General features: G+C 42.6%; 1 protein-coding gene across 3 annotated transcripts in view; it reads left to right on the top strand.

The window, feature by feature from the left end:
• poc1a (POC1 centriolar protein A) overlaps positions 1-18,585 on the top strand; it is a 196,177-nt gene that overhangs the window by 12,204 nt on the left and 165,388 nt on the right. For all 3 annotated transcript variants that reach the window (XM_086001787.1, XM_086001785.1, XM_086001786.1), the window contains exon 3: positions 261-432. In XM_086001787.1, the coding sequence (XP_085857913.1) occupies positions 261-432 (172 nt within the window). The remainder of the gene's footprint in view (positions 1-260; positions 433-18,585) is intronic.

The following is an 18,585-nucleotide window of genomic DNA, read 5'->3' as shown; positions in this document are numbered from 1 at the left end:
TCCAAAAACCTAACTTCTATTATGCAGTTTTTATACACTTATCATAATTAGCAGATGTGTGTTAGGAGGCATAGTTGTCATAGAATCATAGAAATTACAGCACCGAAGGATTATGCCATTTGGCAGTCGTGCACTCAGTGTACAAATGTAGGAAAGGGAGTTGAAGGAGACTGCTTTTAATACATCATTTTAAACAAGGAAAATGTATAAATTATGTTGCAGGTTTGAAACAAAAATTAAAAGTTGTTTTCTTTTAACAGTAACTGGATCAATGGATTCCTGTGTCATGATCTGGAATTTGAAACCACAGATGAGAGCCTATCGATTTGTAGGTCACAAAGATGCAGTCCTCTCAGTCCAGTTCTCGCCCTCTGGTCATTTAGTGGCTTCTGCGTCCCGAGATAAAACAGTCCGCCTCTGGGTTCCCAGTGTGTAAGGAAATATTTTTTGTACTTGTGTGATGTAGGATGGGACATGAATAATTGTTACTGTTACTGCTCTTGAGCTGTGGATTTTGATTTAGCTTTGTCCCCTTTTTTATTGTCTGTCAATTTTTATTTTTTAGTTGCGAGCTGGAAGTTTCTGACACTTAAATAAGGAAAAAAATTCTCCTAATGTCTCCCTTTGTTCTTTGGCTGATAATCTTAAATTTATGCCCACTGACTCGCTGACCAGTGGAATGCGTTTTCCCTATTTAACTCATCAAAGCGCCTCCTAATTTTGAATATCTCCATGAGATCTTCTGATCTTCTTTGTTCTAATGAAAAGAACACCAGTTTCTCTAATATTTCCTTTTAACTTAAGCCTTTCAACCCTGGTATCATATTAATGAATCTTTGCACCCTCTTCATAGACTTGACATCTTTCTTAAAGTAAGGCACTCAAAACTGGACACACTATTTTAACTGAGGCGTAACGAATGATTTGTATAGATTTTAGCATCATCTCTTTGCTTTTGTAGTCTATAAAACCTAGGGTCACCTATGTTTTTTTTAAAACAACTTTGTCAACTTGTCCTCCCACTTCTAGATTTGTGTATCTGGACCTCTGTCTCTCTGCTTTTTTTAAATTTTTACCATTTAGTGTAAATATCCATATTCATCTAATCAAAATGTATCATCTCACATTTCTCTGATAAATTTCATTTGACATCTATCTGCTCAATTTGCTAACCTGTCTGTGTCTTCCAGAAACCGCTTACAGTTCTCTTCACAGTTGACTACGCTCAAAATATCTGCATATTTTTATATTTTGCCCCCTGTACCCATCCAGAACTTGATGGCCCTAACACTGGCCCAAGGATGATAGCACTGCTTATATCCTCCCAATCCAAAAAACATCCATTAACCCCTACTCTGTTTTCTGTCAATTAACCAACTTCCTATCCATACTGTTACACTCCCTTTTCTGAGTCAGAAGGTTGTGGGTTCAAGTCCCACTTCAGAGACTTGAGCACAAAAATCTAGACCGCCACTCCAGTGCAGTACTGAGGGAGTGCTGCGCAGTCTTTCGGATGAGACATTAAACCAAGACTCCGTCTGCTCTCTCAAGTGGATGTAAAAGATCCCATGGTGATATTTTGAAGAAGAGCAGGGGAGTTATCCCTGGTGCCCTGGCTAATATTTATCCCTCAGTCAGCATCATTAAAACAGATTAAATGGATTGGAAAGGAATAATTTGCGGTTATGTGAAGCCTTTAACATAGTAAAACATCCCAAGACGCATCAGAGGCAAGGAAGAGGAGCATACACTAAGTATTAGTGTACGCGTTAGGAGATTAGATCAAAAGCTTGGTTGAAGAGATGGTTTTTGAGAAGGCTTTTTAAGACTTGGAGTCAGGGAGATTTAGGAAAGGGAATCCCACACACTATAACCAAAATGGCTCTAAGTTCTGCCACCACTACTAGAGTTGAGGGGGAAGGGAATGGACATGAATAAGGTCAGTGTGAAAAGATCAAAGGGCAAGGTGAGGAAGAAAAAAAATAACCGTCCATATGCCAGATTTCTGTCAGCAGCAAAATGCTAATTCATTCGTGCACGATGAGGTTGTGGATGGTGGTGACCTTGCTTACAGAGGAGTGAACATTTTGAAGGGCAATATGCAGCAAGTGGAGGTATATGACTCGCTGATGAGGTTGGGAAGGGAGAAGGTTAAAGAAGGATGGGATTGTTGCCAGGAGACAGAGATGCGCCTGTTGGTGTTGTTACTCGGGAAGAGCTAGCATTGGTTGGTGTGCCAGACGACACCAACGGTTGAGCAGAAGATCACCCAGAATCGACTCAAGCGTGGAACAGCAGCAGGGGAAGAAGTTGCTCTGCAAAAAGAATAGGTTGGCTGGGAGCTGGATGGGAAATGTTGCATTGAAAAAAAGAAAAGGCATGAAAGGAAAAATGGAGAGCAAGAAAGAGTGGAGCGGGATTAGGATGTGGCCAAAGTAGAATGGGTCCATTACGGCAGCCAGTATACGAACATAATTGGTCACGAGGATGTAACTCAAATTACCTGGACAAGGGGCAGAGAGCTAGACTTGGTAATTAAGTCATTGCTGTTAAGGGCGTGATGAATGGGGGTAACTAGTGGTTGTTCTGGGATTGTTGAGAAAGATTGGAGGAGGTTGGATTCTGTATAGGGTTGGTGAAGTCCAGTATACATGAGGAAGGTCAGCGACAAGGTTGTCACAGAAGGTGGTGGACAGCAGGAAGGTTAGCGAGGACTGTGAGCAACAAGGAGATAGAAGTAGGTTGTGATGTGTAAGGAGATTGGAGAAGCTGTGAACATCCAAGAGAGCCAGGGTGACAGATGCAACATAGAAACCTAAGCAAGAAATGACAGGCAGTGGGACAGTAGCGGCAAAGATTGAGGCAGCAGTTGGCCAATTTAGAGCTGCAGTTTAGAGGAGGAAATTTAGGCGCTTGAGATAACCGGGTCAGCCACCTTGGCGCCTCAACAACGGTGGATTGTCCCTGAATTTGGTTGCAGAGGCAGGTGGTTGCTAAAATTATTGCCAGTCCAGCACTACTTTTTTTTTTTAAAGTTATGATAGCATATATTTGCATAATACCTCAGACTAGTTTAGAGCAGTGGTTTTTGAAATTTTCTGTGTGGGGGACTCCCTGCAAATATTGACACACTTCAGGGAACTCCCTTCCCTAGCTTCTGAAAGACAGTGTCAGCAAGCAAAGGAGTACACTACCATCATTGTAGCAAACATTTGAATTAAATGCAACAGAATTAAGAACATAAGAATTAGGAGCAGGAGTAGGCTATACGGCCCCTCGAACCTGCTCCGCCATTCAATAAGATCATGGCTGACCTACGATCTCAATTCCATTTTCCCGCCTGATCTCTATATCCATTGATTCCCCATCAGTCCAAAAATCAATCTATCTCAGCCTTGACTATAGTTAACGATTCAGCATCCACAGCCCTTTGGGGTAGAGAATTCAAAATTCTTCCAAACTCCAGAGAATATAGGCCCAATCTACTCAACCTCTCCTTATAGGACAACCCTCTCATCCCAGGAATCAATCTAGTGAACCTTTGTTGCACTGTCTCTAAGGCAGATAAGGAGACCAAAACTGTACACCGTACTCCAGGTGTGGTCTCAACAAAGCCCTGTACAATTGTAGCAAGACTTCCTTACTCTTGTACTCCAACCCCCTTGCAATAAAGGCCAACATGCCATTTGCCTTCCTTATTGCTTGCTGTACCTGCATGCTAACTCTGTGTTTCCTGTATGAGGACACCTAAATCTCTCTGAACACCAACATTTAGTAGTTTCTCACCATTCAAAAAATATTCTGTGTTTCTATTTTGCCTATCAAAGTGAATAACTTCACATTTCCCCACATTATCTGCCACCTTATTGCCCACTAACTTAACCTGTTTATATCCCTTTGCAGGCACTTTGTGTCCTCCTCGCAGTTTACTTTCCCACCTAGCTTTGTATCGTCAGCAACCTTGGATACATTAAACACGGTCCCTTCATCTACGCCATTAATATAAATTGTAAATAGCTGAGACCCAAGCCCTGATCCTTGCGGCACCCCACTAGTTACAGCCTGCCAATCTGAAAATGTTCCATTTATCCCTACTTTCTGTTTTCTGTCTGTTAACTAATCCTCTATCCATGCTAATGTATTACCCCCAATCCCCATGAGCCCTTATCTTGCATAACAACGTTTAATGTGGCACCTTATTGAATGCCTTTTGGAAATCTAAATATACTACATCCACTGGTTCCCCTTTATCTACCCTGCTAGTTACATCCTCAAAATTCTAAATAAATTTGTTAAGCATGATTTCCCTTTCATAAAACCATGTTGACTGCCTAATCATATTATGATTTTCTAAGTGCCCTGTTACCACTTCCTTAATATTGGATTCTAGCATTTTCCCAATGGCTGATGTCAGGCTAACTGGCCTGTAGTTCCCTGTTTTCTCTCTCCTATCTTGAATAGCGGGGTTACATTTTCTACCTTCCAATCCACTGAGGCCATTCCAGAATCTAGTGAATTTTTAAAGATCACAACCAATGCACCCACTATCTCTGCTGACACCTCTTTTAGAACCCTAGGATTTAGGTCTTCAGGTCCAGCGGATTTGTTGGCTTTTAATCCCATTAGTTTCTCAAGTACTTTTTCTCTACCGATATTAATTACTTTAAGTTCCTCACTCTCATTAGCCCCTTAGTTCCCCACTATATTTGGTATGCTTTTTGTGTCTTCTACTGTGAAGACAGATACAAAATATTTGTTTAAAGGCTTATCATTTCCTTGTTCACCATTATAATTTCTCCTGTCTCTGCCTCTAAAAGGGACCAATGCTTCTTTTGCTACTCACTTCCTTTTTACTTACTTGTAGAAGCTCTTACAATCTGTTTTTATATTTCTTGCTAGTTTACTCTCATTCTATTTTTTCTCTTTTTATCAATTTTTCATTCTTTGCTGGTTTCTAAAACTCTGCCAATCCTTGGGCCTACTACTATTCTTCACAACATTATAAGCCTCTTTTAATCTAATACTATCCTTAACTTCTTTAGCTGAGACAGATAGAACTCTTTTCCCATTGAGTTTATATTTCTCAATGGAATGTATATTTGTTGAGAATTTTAGAATTTTTCTTTAAATGTTTGCCACTGCTTAACTACTGTCCTACCTTTTAAATTTCCCAATCTACCTTAGCCAACTCACCCCTCATACCTATGTAATTGGTTTATTTAAGTTTACGACTCTCGTTTCCGACTGAAATATTTCACTCACAAACCTAAAATGAAAGTCTATTATATTATGATGACTCTTCCCCAGAGGATCCTTTACTATGAGATTACTAATTAACCCTGTCTCGTTACACAATACAAGATCTAAAATCGCCTGTTCCTTGGTTGGTTCCATCACATATTATTCTAGGAAACTGTCTCGAATGCATTCCATGAAGTCGTCCTCCACACTACCTTTGCCAATTTGATTTACCCAGTCTACGTGAAGATTAAAGTCCCCCATGATTATTGTATTACCTTTGTTACAAGCTCCTATTATTTCTTGATTAATACTCTGTCGAATGATATAGCTACTGTTAGGGGGACTATAAACTACTCCCACCAGTGTTTTCTGCCCCTTGTTATTTCTGTTTCTTACCTCCACCTATACTGATTCTACTTCCTGACCTTCTGAGCCAAGATCCTTTCTCACTACTGTCCTTGAGTCATCCATTATTATCAGGGCTACCCCACTCCTTTCCATTCTGCTTGTCTTTTCAAAAAGTCAAGTACCCTGGAATGTTTAGTTCCCAACCGTGGTCATCGTGCAGCCATGTCTCTGTAATGGCTATTAAATCAAACCAATTTATCTCTATTTCTGCCACTAATTCATCTATCTTGTTAGGAATGCTTTGTGCGTTCAGATAACAGCCTTTAATTTTAACTTTTTACCATTAGTCCCTGATTTTCCCTTATTTGTTGATGCACTATTACTATGACACGCTAATAAATCAGCAAATACAGAAAATTTGGAAATTAGTTATTCTCTTGGAGCTTCTCAAAGACCCCAGTTTGAAAACCTGTGCGAAATGACTGAAAACCTCTTTTTGATCATTTTAATGACAACTCAAAATTGACATTGGCCCGTAATTTGCAATCAGCGGCGAAGCAATCGCGACCGTCGCTGACCTCGAAGAAAGCTGCCCACAGAGATCTCATGATCTCTGTGGCGAGAACTTTAGCTTCCTTGACGTGAAATTGATTGTAGCGCTGTCAAAAGGGGAACTCCAGTGAAGAGCAGCAGTGATGTCATCAAGCTGTCTAAGCAGCCAATCGCACTGAAGGATTCTCACTGACAGCAAACCAGGAATTGAAAAATACTGATTATCTGCACTTTTAATTTCTTTTTTACAGAGAGCGAAATATAGATTGGGACATTGGGGTTAAGGTGGAAGCTGAAATATCATGAACAAACTTTTATATATATATATTTATTTTAAAATTCTAGTAATTTTTTATCATAATGGAGAAATTTGACATTCCACAAATATAAAATTAGTTTTTCAGAGCCAAAACAGTTGTTTAGCAGTCAATACGCTGTTAAAACCCCAGTTACACCTATTCCAACAAGGCTTAACATTTAATGGGGTGTTTCACAGCGATATTAGTGCGGAAAAGCTTAAGTTTTCCTCAGTTCCACTGATTGGCGGCTGTGGGGCTGGTGATAGGGGTCCACAGTGCAACCTGTGGCGGCGCAGTGAATGATTGACTGCAACTTCAGGATTTCTGCGTTTAGCTGTGCATGTGCTAAATCCTGAAGTTATGGTCAGTTTCAGAGGGGTAATGACATCATCTGTTTGCTTTTGTAGTCTATAAAACTTACGGTCACAGATGTTTATTTTTAAACAACTTTGTCAACTTGCCATCCCATTTTGAAATGTGTGCATCCAGACCTCTCTGTCTCTCTGCTCTTTTTCCATTTTTACCATTTAGTGTACATGTCCTTATTCTTCCAATCACAATGTATCATCTCCCATTTCTCTGTGATAAATTTCATTTGACATCTATCTGTCCAATCTACTAACCTGTCTGTATCTTCCTGAAACTGCTTACAGTTCTCTCCACAGTTAACCACGCTCAAAATATCGACATATTTTCATATGTTGCCCCCTGTACCAATCCAGATCTTGATGTTCCCAACACAGACCTCAGGAGGTTAGCATTGCTTATATCCTCCCAATCCAAAAAACATCCATTAACCATTGCTCTCTGTTTTGTGTCCTTCAGCCAGCTTCCTATCCAAACTGTAACACTCCCTTTAATGCACTCTGCCTCCCAAAGCCTTTTGAAAATCTATATATGTAACATCCTTGGCATTTCCTTTGTGAATACAGTCTGTCAGTTGACTAAGAAACTCTTATTAAATTTGTCAGACACGACTTGCCTTTTACGTGGCTGTAATCAATCCACGGCTTTTCAGGTGATTATTAATTTTATCCCTGAGTTGAAATTGGTGGGGGCAATAAGTACCAGATGGGAAGTGGGTTATAACAGTGCCATCATGAAACTGGGGGAGAGATAGCATGTAGTTTAAATGGATCGGAAAGAAATAATTTGCAGTGATGTGATGCCTTTAACATAGTAAAACATCCCAAGGCGCATCGGAGGCAAGGAAGCGGAGCATATATTGAGTATTTGTTTGCGTGTTCGGAGAGTGGATCAAAAGCTTGGTTGAGGAGATGGTTTTTGAGAAGGCTTTTTAAGGCTTGGGGTCAGTGGGATTTAGGGGAGGGAGTCCCCCGCACTATAACTGAAATGGGTCTAAGCTCTGCCACCACTACTAGAGTTAAGGGGGAAGGGGATGGACATGAATGAGATCAGAGTGAAAAGATCAAAGGGCAAGGTGAGGAAGAAAAAAAATAACCGTCCATGAGCCAGATTTCTGTCAGCAGCAAAATGCTAATTCATTCGTGCACGATGAAGCTGTGGATGGTGGTGACCTTGCTTACAAAGACATGAACATTTTGAAGGGCAATATGCAGCAAGTGTTGGTATATGACTCGCTAATGAGGTTGGGGAGGGAGAAGGTTGAAGAAGGATGGGATTGTTGCCAGGAGACAGAGATGCGCCTGTTGGTGTTGCTACTCAGGAAGAGCTAGCATCGGTTGGTGTGCCAGACAACACCAATGGTTGAGCAGAAGGAGGCTGAAGATCACCCAGAATCGACTCAAGCGTGGAACAGCAGCAGGGGAAGGGATTGATCTGCGAGAAGAATAGGGTGGCTGGGAGCTGGATGGGAAATGTTGCTTGAAAAAAAGAAAAGGCATTAAAGGAAAAATGGAGAGCAAGAAATAGTGGAGCAGGACTAAGATGTGGAGAAGTATAGTGATGGGGGGGCTTGGGTCCAGTACGGCAGCCAGCATACGAACATAATTGGACACAAGGGCATAACTCAAATTACCTGGACAAGAGGCAGAGAGCTAGACTTGGTAATGAAGTCATTGCAGTAAGGGTGTGATGAATGGGGGTAACTGGTGGTTGTTCTGGGATTGTTGAGAAAGATTGGAGGAGGTTGGATTCTGTATAGGGTTGGTGAAGTCCAGTATACATGAGGAAGGTCAGCGACAAGGAGGTCACAGAAGGTTGTGGACAGCAGAAAGGTTAGTGAGGGCTGTGAGCAACAAGGAGATAGAAGTAGGTTGTGATGTGCAAGGAGGTTGGAGAAGCTGTGAACATCCAAGAGAGCCAGGGTGACAGATGCAACATAGAAACCTAAGCAAGAAATGACAGGCAGTGGGACAGTAGCGGCAAAGATTGAGGCAGCAGTTGGCCAATTTAGAGCTGCAGTTTAGAGGAGGAAATTTAGGCGCTTGAGATAACCGGGTCAGCCGCCTTGGAGCCTCAACAACGGTGGATTGTCCCTGAATTTGGTTGCAGAGACAGGTGGTTGCTAAAATTATTGCCAGTCCAGCACTACTTTTTTTTTTTAAAGTTATGATGGCATATATTTGCTTAATACCTCAGACTAGTTTAGAGCAGTGGTTTTTGAAATTTTCTGTGTGGGGGACTCCCTGCAAATACTGGCACACTTCAGGAAACTCCCCTAACTTCTGAAAGACAGTCTCGGCAAGCAAAGGAGTACACTATCATCTTTGTAGAAAACATTTGAATTAAATGCAACAGAATTAATATGCTAATAAGTCAGCAAATACAGAAAATTTGGAAATTAGTGGCCCCCTTGGGACTTCTAAAAGACCCAGTTTGAAAGCCTGTGGTTTAGAGAAAAACATTCTTCCAACACTATTGTTGTTGAAGATGGGCAGTGCAGTTCAAAGTTGTCTATCTGAAGGTTATAACTCTCGGACTACTGGCAGGCAATGTTCCCTGTAATTTTGTTTGGTGCCCTTCAGCCCCTGACCATTGCTGGCAGGTTTGGGGAAACTTCTCTCCCTGGTCCAACCATTTTTGTATGTTTTCAACTCCTCCACTGTGATGCTGATAAAATACAATAATAAATGTGCTCAAACTCATGTACAGCTTTATTACTGTAACATTCACCCTAAACTAAAATCACAATTTAAAATAAATATTTTCCTTTAGTTTTAGCTTTAATTTTTTTCTGCCCCCCCTGCTCCCACTAACTTGAAGATGGGAGCCACGGCAGAAAACTGTTTGGAAAAACTTGGCACCAATTGATAATAAATTGAGAAGCTCACTTAGGCCACAGGTTAGTTGGTGTGGGTAGTTTAAAAATGTCACATTGGTGTAGTTGGTGGTGCTCTTGTAAGGTGCGTTGTTAAAGCAGACAATCGGGAGCTTTAATCTTCATCTAACTCTTCTGTATTTGGCTCAGCCATGCTTTGATACTGTCACTGGTGCCTGAAATGGAAAATGTTCTTCTCACCAGCAATGACATCCTTTGCCTTGAACAGAAATAAAATACCCTTTGATTGGCCAAAAATGATTTAAAAACCTCTTTTTGACCATGTTAATGTCAAAGAACTCAAAATTGACATTGTCCCGCAATTTGCGGTCAGTGGTGAAGCGACGGCGATCGTCGCTGCCCACAGCGATCTCACGAGAACTTTAGCTTCATCGACGTGAAATTGATTGTAGCGCTGTCAAAACTCCAGCGAAGAGCAGCAGTGATGTCATCAAGCTGTTTTAGTAGCCAATCACATTAAAGAATTCTCACGGACAGCAAACCAGGAACTGAAAAGCACTGATTATCTTCACTTTTTAAAAATGTTAGAGAGCAAAATAAAGATTGGGTTATGCACATTGGGGTTAAGGTAGAAGCTGAAATATCATGAACAAACTTTAAAAAAAATATTTAAAAAAAAATTCTAGTAATTATTATCATGGAGAAATTTGAAATTCCACAAATAAAATTTATTTTTCAGGGCCTTAGCAGTCACTATGCTATTAAAACCCCAGTTACATGTATTCCAACAAGGCTGAACATTTAATGGGGTGTTTAACAGCAATATTGGTGCGGAAAAGCTTAAGTTTTCATCCGTTCCACTGATTGCTGACTATGGAGGGGTGTGGCGGGGTAGTTCCACAACGCAGTGAATGACTGACTGTAACTTCAGGATTTCCACATTTAGCTGCGCATGTGCTAAACCCTGAAGTTAGAGTCAGTTTTAGAGGGGTAATGATGGCAAATTAGTGCAGTAGTGAGAGTGTGTATTTTTGCAGATGCTATTCTTTGAATGAGATGTTAAACCAAGTTTTGCCTAAACGTTAAAGATCCTATTGCACTAATTGAAGAAGAGTAGGGAGTTTTCCCGGTGTGCTGGACAACATTCTTTCCTTAACCAAAACCATCAAAAGCAAATTAACTAGTCATTCATTTCATGCTGTTTGTAGGATTTTGCTGTATGAAAAATGGCTATCCCATGCCTGCATAACAGTTATTGTACTTCAGAGATATTTTATTGTACATTAAGCACAGTGAGACATTACTGAAAGATATGATCAGTTATTGTATAAATGCAAGTTTTGTTTTTCTTCTGTACTTCAGAATGGTCACTAGGTGGTGCTGTTGCTATTCTTCTAAAAGTGAAGGTTCTTTTTGAGGTAAAATTTTGCTAAGGCTCTAAAGAGAGTTCTTGTAGGCCTGTAGTACTTAGGAGTGTACTCATCAGACCGTTCACAATGTAGCATATTAAAATGATATCATAAGAGGCACTTATCCAGTATTTCTTCTTTGTGTACAACACACACTTGAAGCAGTCTCCAGATTAAATAATGAAAGTATTTTAACAGGCTGCAAGTGCTTCATTAAGTCATTTTGATATTCATTTCTTATCTGTGGTTTACATCTAACAATTGCTAGGTTATAATAATATGCAGGTGTGCTGTAATCAGTAGAAGACTGTTTTGTTTCTTCAGTAAATGTCTTTTCCCAGTAACGTGAGAAGGCCACACATTTTATTTTCCAGTAAAACCCCCTGATCTAGTTATTTTAAAACAAATAAAACTATGTATAGAGAAGAGCGATTGATTGTGGATATGATCGGGGGCATGATATTTTCTAGGTTTGGGTGGTTTTGAATCTTTTTTATACATAGGTTAACATTGAAGCTACAATATGCTGAGGCTATTGTAACATGCAGTCAAATGAAACTAGATATCACTGCAGTTTAAATCATGAAAGTTTGCCACTTTGCAATCCAGAGTGACATTCACAATATTCGCCCTTGAAATAAATTGCCAAAAACAGAATAAATTGCCAAAAACAGAATAAAACTATCTCCACAAAGTCAACCTGTGCATATTGTATAGAATAACGCAGTGTAGAGTTTGTTTCAAGAATGTATTACATCTTGGGGATTCATATAACATAACCCACTTGAGGCTTTGGTTTTGTATTATCAGGTTTTTTTTTCCATCAACTGGATTTCTGATGTTCAAAAATCCCTCGCCAGGTTTGAGCCTCCAGATCAAGCTACCTATAAGGTTTCTGTCTGCCCAACTGAGTGCATATTCCACTTGTAGGGGATACAACCCTTTTACCCAAGTTCAGAGAACTTAAAAGCAGGTTGGCAGAGGCAAGGCTTCGCGATCCCCATGTGTACACAGGGGAACTGCTGGAGTTTAACCAGCTAATACCATGCTTACTAGAACTACATCATGTTGCTTCTCCAGCTAGGACTACCCTACCTGACTTGCAAGCCTATCTGGAGTCGAGTGGGACAAATTACAGTCCCCAGTGATGGGTTTATTCCTCTAGGTGCCATTAGTGAGCCATTCTTGGGGTATTAGTGAGCCATTCTTGGGGTACTGAGTCTATCACAGAGGGGTGACTTGATTCTGAGCTTCCATCGCTAGGCACGTCACTTTAGAGCTACCTTGACCTCCGAGACCTTACCAACTTTCCCCCAGGAGCTTCATAATTAGTTTGTCATCAGACAACTCCCCGCAACAGGTTTGAGCCCTTGATGGGTGGACATGCATTTATTGCTCCTCCCTAGTTTCCCTTGAGAAGGTGGTGGTGAGCCACCTTCTTGAACCACTACAGTCAATAGCCATAAACCAGCTAGCTTCGTGCAAAGTAGTGGTGAACAATCCTGCACTCAAGATTTTGATGTCCAAATTTAATTGGATTGCGTTCTGCTTTGAAACATGAAGGTCACTATTTTGCCGGCGCTCAGAGGGCGGGTTTGGAGGCGGGTCAGGAGTGAAAATCAAAATGATTGATGGTGGGTTGCGAAGCCGCCGCCATCCCGCCTGCAACTTTAGAGTGTTGGGTCTGCGAGTTCCGATCAGACCCGACACCAAGTGGTGAGAGAGGCACTTAAGGCAGTTAACAGCTTGTTAACTGCCTACATAATCCCATTATAACAGGCTCTTGCCATTTTACTACATTTTCAGCGTGTTGCACGTCGTGCGACAAACACGCCAGCTGATTGTGCCGGGTTCAGCAACTCGCTGAATTCTTGACAGCTGCTCCTGCAGCATAAAAGCGGACCTGTAACATGGCTGACTTTCAGATGCCAGAACTTTGTGTTTTGAGGTTTTGGAACACATTTTGCAGGCCTATTGAGCTTGTAAGTGTTTAAGCTGAGATCCATATGCACTGTGAGCTCCTTGGAAAACCCTCTCCCCACATTGACTGAGCGCTTATAACATCTATTCCTCAACTGAGATATATGCCAGTGGAATGGGAACCATATATACCCTCTTATCCTGGTCCTCAGAATCGGAGGAAGAGCAGCTGTGGCAGCAGCAGAACCAGGCACAACAGCCGCAGCAACAACAGGAGCGCCAACCTTCTCCTCAGCCACCTGATACTGCACAGGGCAGAGGGCATCAGTGCAGGGCTGCACTGTGCTGCAGGAGATGCCCCCAACACAAGGTTTACAGGCCGAGGATGAGCTTCCTGAACATGAGTGAGCAGCAGTGCCAAAGGAGGCTGAAACTTTCGCGCGAGGTAGTCGCTGACATCTGCACAATGCTGCACCAACACCTGGAGCCCAGAGGAGCGGGTGGACACTCCTTACCAGTGGCTGTCAAAGTCACCACTGCACTCAACTTCTTTATTTCAGGGTCATTCCAGGGATCAGCAGCAGACATCAGCGGCTTCTCCCAGTCGGCCGCACACACTTGCATCACACAGCTTACTGATGCCCTCTTTGCAAAGTCGCACAATTACATCCACTTCTCCACGGATGAAGCGAGCGTAACCGTGCATGCGGTTGGCTTTGCAAATATGGCAGGCTTCCCAAGGGTACAGGGCGTCGTAGACTGCACACATGTGGCCATTAGGGCACCCCATCATAACCCGGCTGTATTTGTCAACCGCAAGGGCTTCAACTACCTTAAAGTCCAGCTGGTGTAACACCACAGGAAGAACATTATGCATATTTGCGCCAAATTCCCTGGCAGTTGCCATGACTCGATCAACCTGTGGCAGTCTACTGTGCCTCAGCTGTTCAATCCGCCACCCAACTTTCCAGATGGCTACCTGGAGACGAGCTATCCTGTGAAGACGTGGCTAATGACACCGATGAGGAGGCCATCAAACGAAGCTGAGGAGTGCTACAATGTGAGCCACATTTCCACCAGAAGCATCATAGAGCAAACCATCGGCTTGCTCAAAATGCGATTCAGATGCCTTGACGGATCTGGTGGAGCCCTACAGTATGCACCAGCCAGGGTCTCCAGAATCATCATGGTCTGCTGTGCACTGCACAACATCGCACAGCAGCGTGGCTTACCGCTGCCTGAGGAAAAAGTGGCTCAGCGCACAGCCTCCTCCTCCTCCTCGGAGGAGGAGGATGAGGAAGACCATGCGGAGGCGGATGTGCCAGTTCCACCAACACGTGAGCACATTGCTGGCTGTGAGGCACGGGATGCACTAATCCATGCCAGATTCGCGTAAGTTTACGCAGCAAACACATGTGGCTGGCACATGGAAATGAGTGTCTGGCTGACCACCTTAACACACCATACAGCACCTGTACAATAAACTGTAGGTTACTATCCCTCTCCCCACCATCATTACAGATGAAAGGCGCCCTGACCCCTCACTGTGACTCTTCCATTTCTGAGCACATATAGGCCAACTCTTTGAACCTTTGCCATCGCATTTCTTTATTACAATTGAAATAATGATGAGTATCTTCACTTTGTATTTGATCAAAACATCCAAGTGATTACCCTTGTGACTATTTGTGTGTTAACTTTCTCTTGCGCGTGCTTCTACATGGTGCTTCCCCTGTGGCTTCAGCAGTTGTTGAGGCACCTTGCTCACTTCCATGCTGCACCTGCTTTGACGCCTTTGGCGGGCGTCCTCTGGGTTTGGGAGCCTGGGAGGGCTCCTCCACAGTTTGCTCCTCCTGCGGCTGTGCAGGGGCTGAGATGGCCATCTCAGTTGGGTGAGGAATCTGGGACTGTGACCGAGGGCTCCGCAGTGGCATGGTCGCGTGAGCGCTTGGAGAGGAGCCCACACTTGTTGTCGACCACCAACATCCCTCTCATGGGTCACCTGCACTTCACTGCTAGCAAGTAGCTGGAGAGCACCTTGCTGCACATCAGTGGGGCCATGAGGACCCGTCTTTCTACTGACAGTCCTCATAATGGGGACGTCCATGTGTCTCTGGTTTCTCTCCTCAATAGATGCCCATCTATCCTCCATAACAGGCCATCTATTTAGAAGAGTCACCATGTTCATTTGCATCTGGCGATTTATGTCCTCCATGGAGGTTGCCATCCTTTCCATGGCGGCACCTACATTCGCCATTGAGTGCTCCACGGCATTGCTCATGTTTGACATGGACTCCTCCATTCTCTGCACACTCGCAGTTACAGTGGTTGCAAACTCTGTCAGAGACTCCTGCACTTGTTCCTGAAGTTCCAGCACCGCTCTCTTTCTGGATGGCCCCAAAGGCACAGCGTCCACATGCAGCCGAGCAAAGCTAGGAGCGTCCTGCGCCCTCCAACGAGGACTCTCCACTGCTGTCCCTGTCTCCACCATCTGCTGATGCTCACTTGTGAGCTGTGATACACCAGGTGACAACACTAATCTATCTCGCGAATGACCCACCGAGGTGCGCGTCTCTGCGCTGGTGCTGGGTGCGCTCAATTCTGCTGACACTGCACCCTCGGAGGTTGCAGCTTCCCCTGAGGAGTCTTCTGACTCTTCCTCCTGGACAGTGGGGAGGGGGGCTCTCGATGGTCCTGTGGGGGAGTAAAGGCATGAGTTAGATGTGATATTAACGTTAGCAGACACATCCAATTGCGCAGATGATCAGAACTCAATCTGTATGAACATCAGATGCCATATCAGTCACTCATGCAATCTAAATGAGAGGGTTGCAAATCCATTCTGTCACCAGCTTGCTCTACTGCGCCCGTCTCTCCGTCCCCCACTTCCAGCTCCTTAGCACCTACGACAATGTCGATAGCAGCCCCTCAGCGGTGGGCAAGTGCGCCATGGAAGGTGGCCCTCCTCCTGTCCTCTTATTGTGGGACACAAGTGGAGGTTGAGCGAGAATGTTGGAGTGAGTGTAGAGAATCCATAGCATAGCTGCTTAGAGGGAGACAAAGATGGAGAGAGGTGCCAATACCAAGGGCCCTCCCTGTGCGTTGTTAGTTGTTGCCATTGCATAACCGTGATAGCGAGTGTGAGGGGTGCATAGTAGAATGGTGGAGTGATTCTGTACATAGAGAGAAAGGGATAATTAAGGGTGCAAGGGATGTAAAGGTAAGTTGGGATGTGTAGGAGTAGGTTGACAATGCAGAGTGCTGGTGATGAGAGAAGATGGGGAGCAGATAAGTGTGATGTTATACTCACTTTTGCTGAGCATAGCAGATCATTGAACCTTTTGCGGCACTGAACCCAGGTGTGTGAGCATAAAGATGGTAAAATTGCGACCGAACACTTTTCGAACTTTGCTAATGCATGATACTATTTAAATTGGTTGGAAAACATCTATTATCAAGTGATCTGTCTTTATAAGTGCTCGGATTTTCAGGAATTGATTGTGAATATCGTTTGTGAAATACTATGCCAACATTTGAATTAAAAATAATATTTGTTGGCAATTTTGCCCCTTTTAGTGAAGATGAAAAGTTGATGTTTGTCTGTGTATTTGAAGGGTACAATAAGTTCTTAAGATTATTTTGTATGAACTGATGTACTGTATGGGGTGCTGAGGATTAAGTCTTATGGGCATCACTGTTGTATCCTGGTAAAATCACCATAATCCATATATAGAAAGATTCAAGACCAAGAGGGCTGATGATTAAATCAAAAGGTCTGAAGGTACTTGTAGGTTGTTGCTGGGCGACATCGAGTGTTCAAATAGAAGTTTAGAAAATAAATGTAACAATAATGGCCTGTGATAAAGAGATGTGGTAGCTATATTTAGCAGTGTGGATTTAAAAGCAGTTTGTTTTCACATACAGATCTTGAGCTTGTGCTCTTCGATTAAAAATGTGGGATTGTAGTTATTTTTCAAGTGTGTGATGTGCTACACTAAAATAAATGCCATTTTATTTAGAGCCTTTAATAGGATGCAAACATGGAACAATAGCATTAAAGGCATTAATTCTTTCAGGGTCCTGGTCCATATTCAGTGAGTAGACAAATATGTTCTTGAATAATTGATAGGATGGTGCAACACAGAAGGAGGCCATTCGGCCCCTCGTGCCTTGCAGGCTCTTTGAAAGAGCTATTCATTTGTCATTTTCCCTGCCCTTTCTCCATAGCCTTGCACATTTTTTAAAATCGAATTCCCTTTAGAAAGTTATTATTGAATCTGCTTCCACCACCATTTCGGACAGTGCATTCCAGATTATAACAACTTGCTGCGTTAAAAAACATTTCTCCTTATCTTGCCTTTTGTCCTTTTGCCAATTAAATTAACTCCGTGTCATCTGGTTACCGACCTTCCTGCCATTGGAAACAGTTTCTCATTTACTCTATCAAAACACTTCATGAGTTTGAACACCTCTATTCAATCTCTCCTTAACCTTCTCTGCTCTAATGAGATTAACCCCAGCTTCTCTAGTCTCTCCATGTAACTGAAGTTCCGAATCACTCCACGTAGCACTCTAGTAAATCTCCTCTGCAGCCTCTAAGGCCTTGATATCCTTCCTAAAGTGTGGAGGCCAGAATTGGACACACTACTCTACCTGGGGCCTAACCAATGAGTTATGAAGGTTTAGCATGTCTTCCTTGCTTTTGTACTCTCTGCCACTTTTTATAAAGCCAAGGACCCCATATGCTTTTTTAATAACCTTCTCAACTTGTCGTGTCACTTTCAAAGATTTGTGTACATGCACACCCAGGTCTCTCTTTTCTTGCACCCCCTTTAAAATTGTACCATTTAGTTTATATTGGCCTGGAAGTTGCAGTCAGTAGCGAAGTGACGGTAATTGCCGCTGACTTCGAAGAAAGCTGCCCACAAAGATCCCGCGATCTCTGTGGCAAAATCTTTAAAACAATGTTAATTTCATTGTAGCGCTGTCTAAAGATGATCTCCAGCATACAGCAGCAGTGATGTCATCAAGCTGACTAAGTAGCCAATCACATTGAAGAATTCTCACAGATAGCAAACCAGGAAATAAAAAGCAGCTTTTATCAGTCACTTTTTAATTTTACAGAGAGCAAAATAAAGGTTGGGACATACAGGTTGGTGTTAAGGTAGAAGCTGAAATACCATAAATTTAAAGAAAAATAATAAATACTTTTTTATTAAAAATCTAGTAATTTTTATCATAATGGAGAAATTTGACATTCCACAAATATTAAATTAGTTTTTCAGGGCCAGAACGGTTGTTCAGCAGTAGTTATTACTCATAACACCGTTAAAAACCCAGTTACACCTCATTGAACAAGGCTTAACTGTTTATGGGGTTTTTAAACAGCGATATTAGAGTGGAAAAGGGGATGTTTTCGTCAGTTCAAGTGATTTCAGTGATTGCTGGTTATGGGGTGTTCCACAGCACAGCCTGTGGTGGAGCAGGGAATGACTGACTACAACTTCAGGAATTCCATGTTTATCTGCACAGGCACTAAACCCTGAAGTTACAGTCAGTTTCAGAGGGCCACTGACAGCGAACGCTGGCAGTTTCACCATCATTACTACTGCAA

Source organism: Somniosus microcephalus, chromosome 11 (assembly GCF_052327205.1).
Source record: "Somniosus microcephalus isolate GS21.2 chromosome 11, FLI_Smic_1.0, whole genome shotgun sequence".
Classification (NCBI taxonomy): Eukaryota; Metazoa; Chordata; class Chondrichthyes; order Squaliformes; family Somniosidae; genus Somniosus; species Somniosus microcephalus.
Note: the sequence above shows the minus strand (reverse complement) of the source record. Positions and strands in the feature narration are given on the sequence as shown.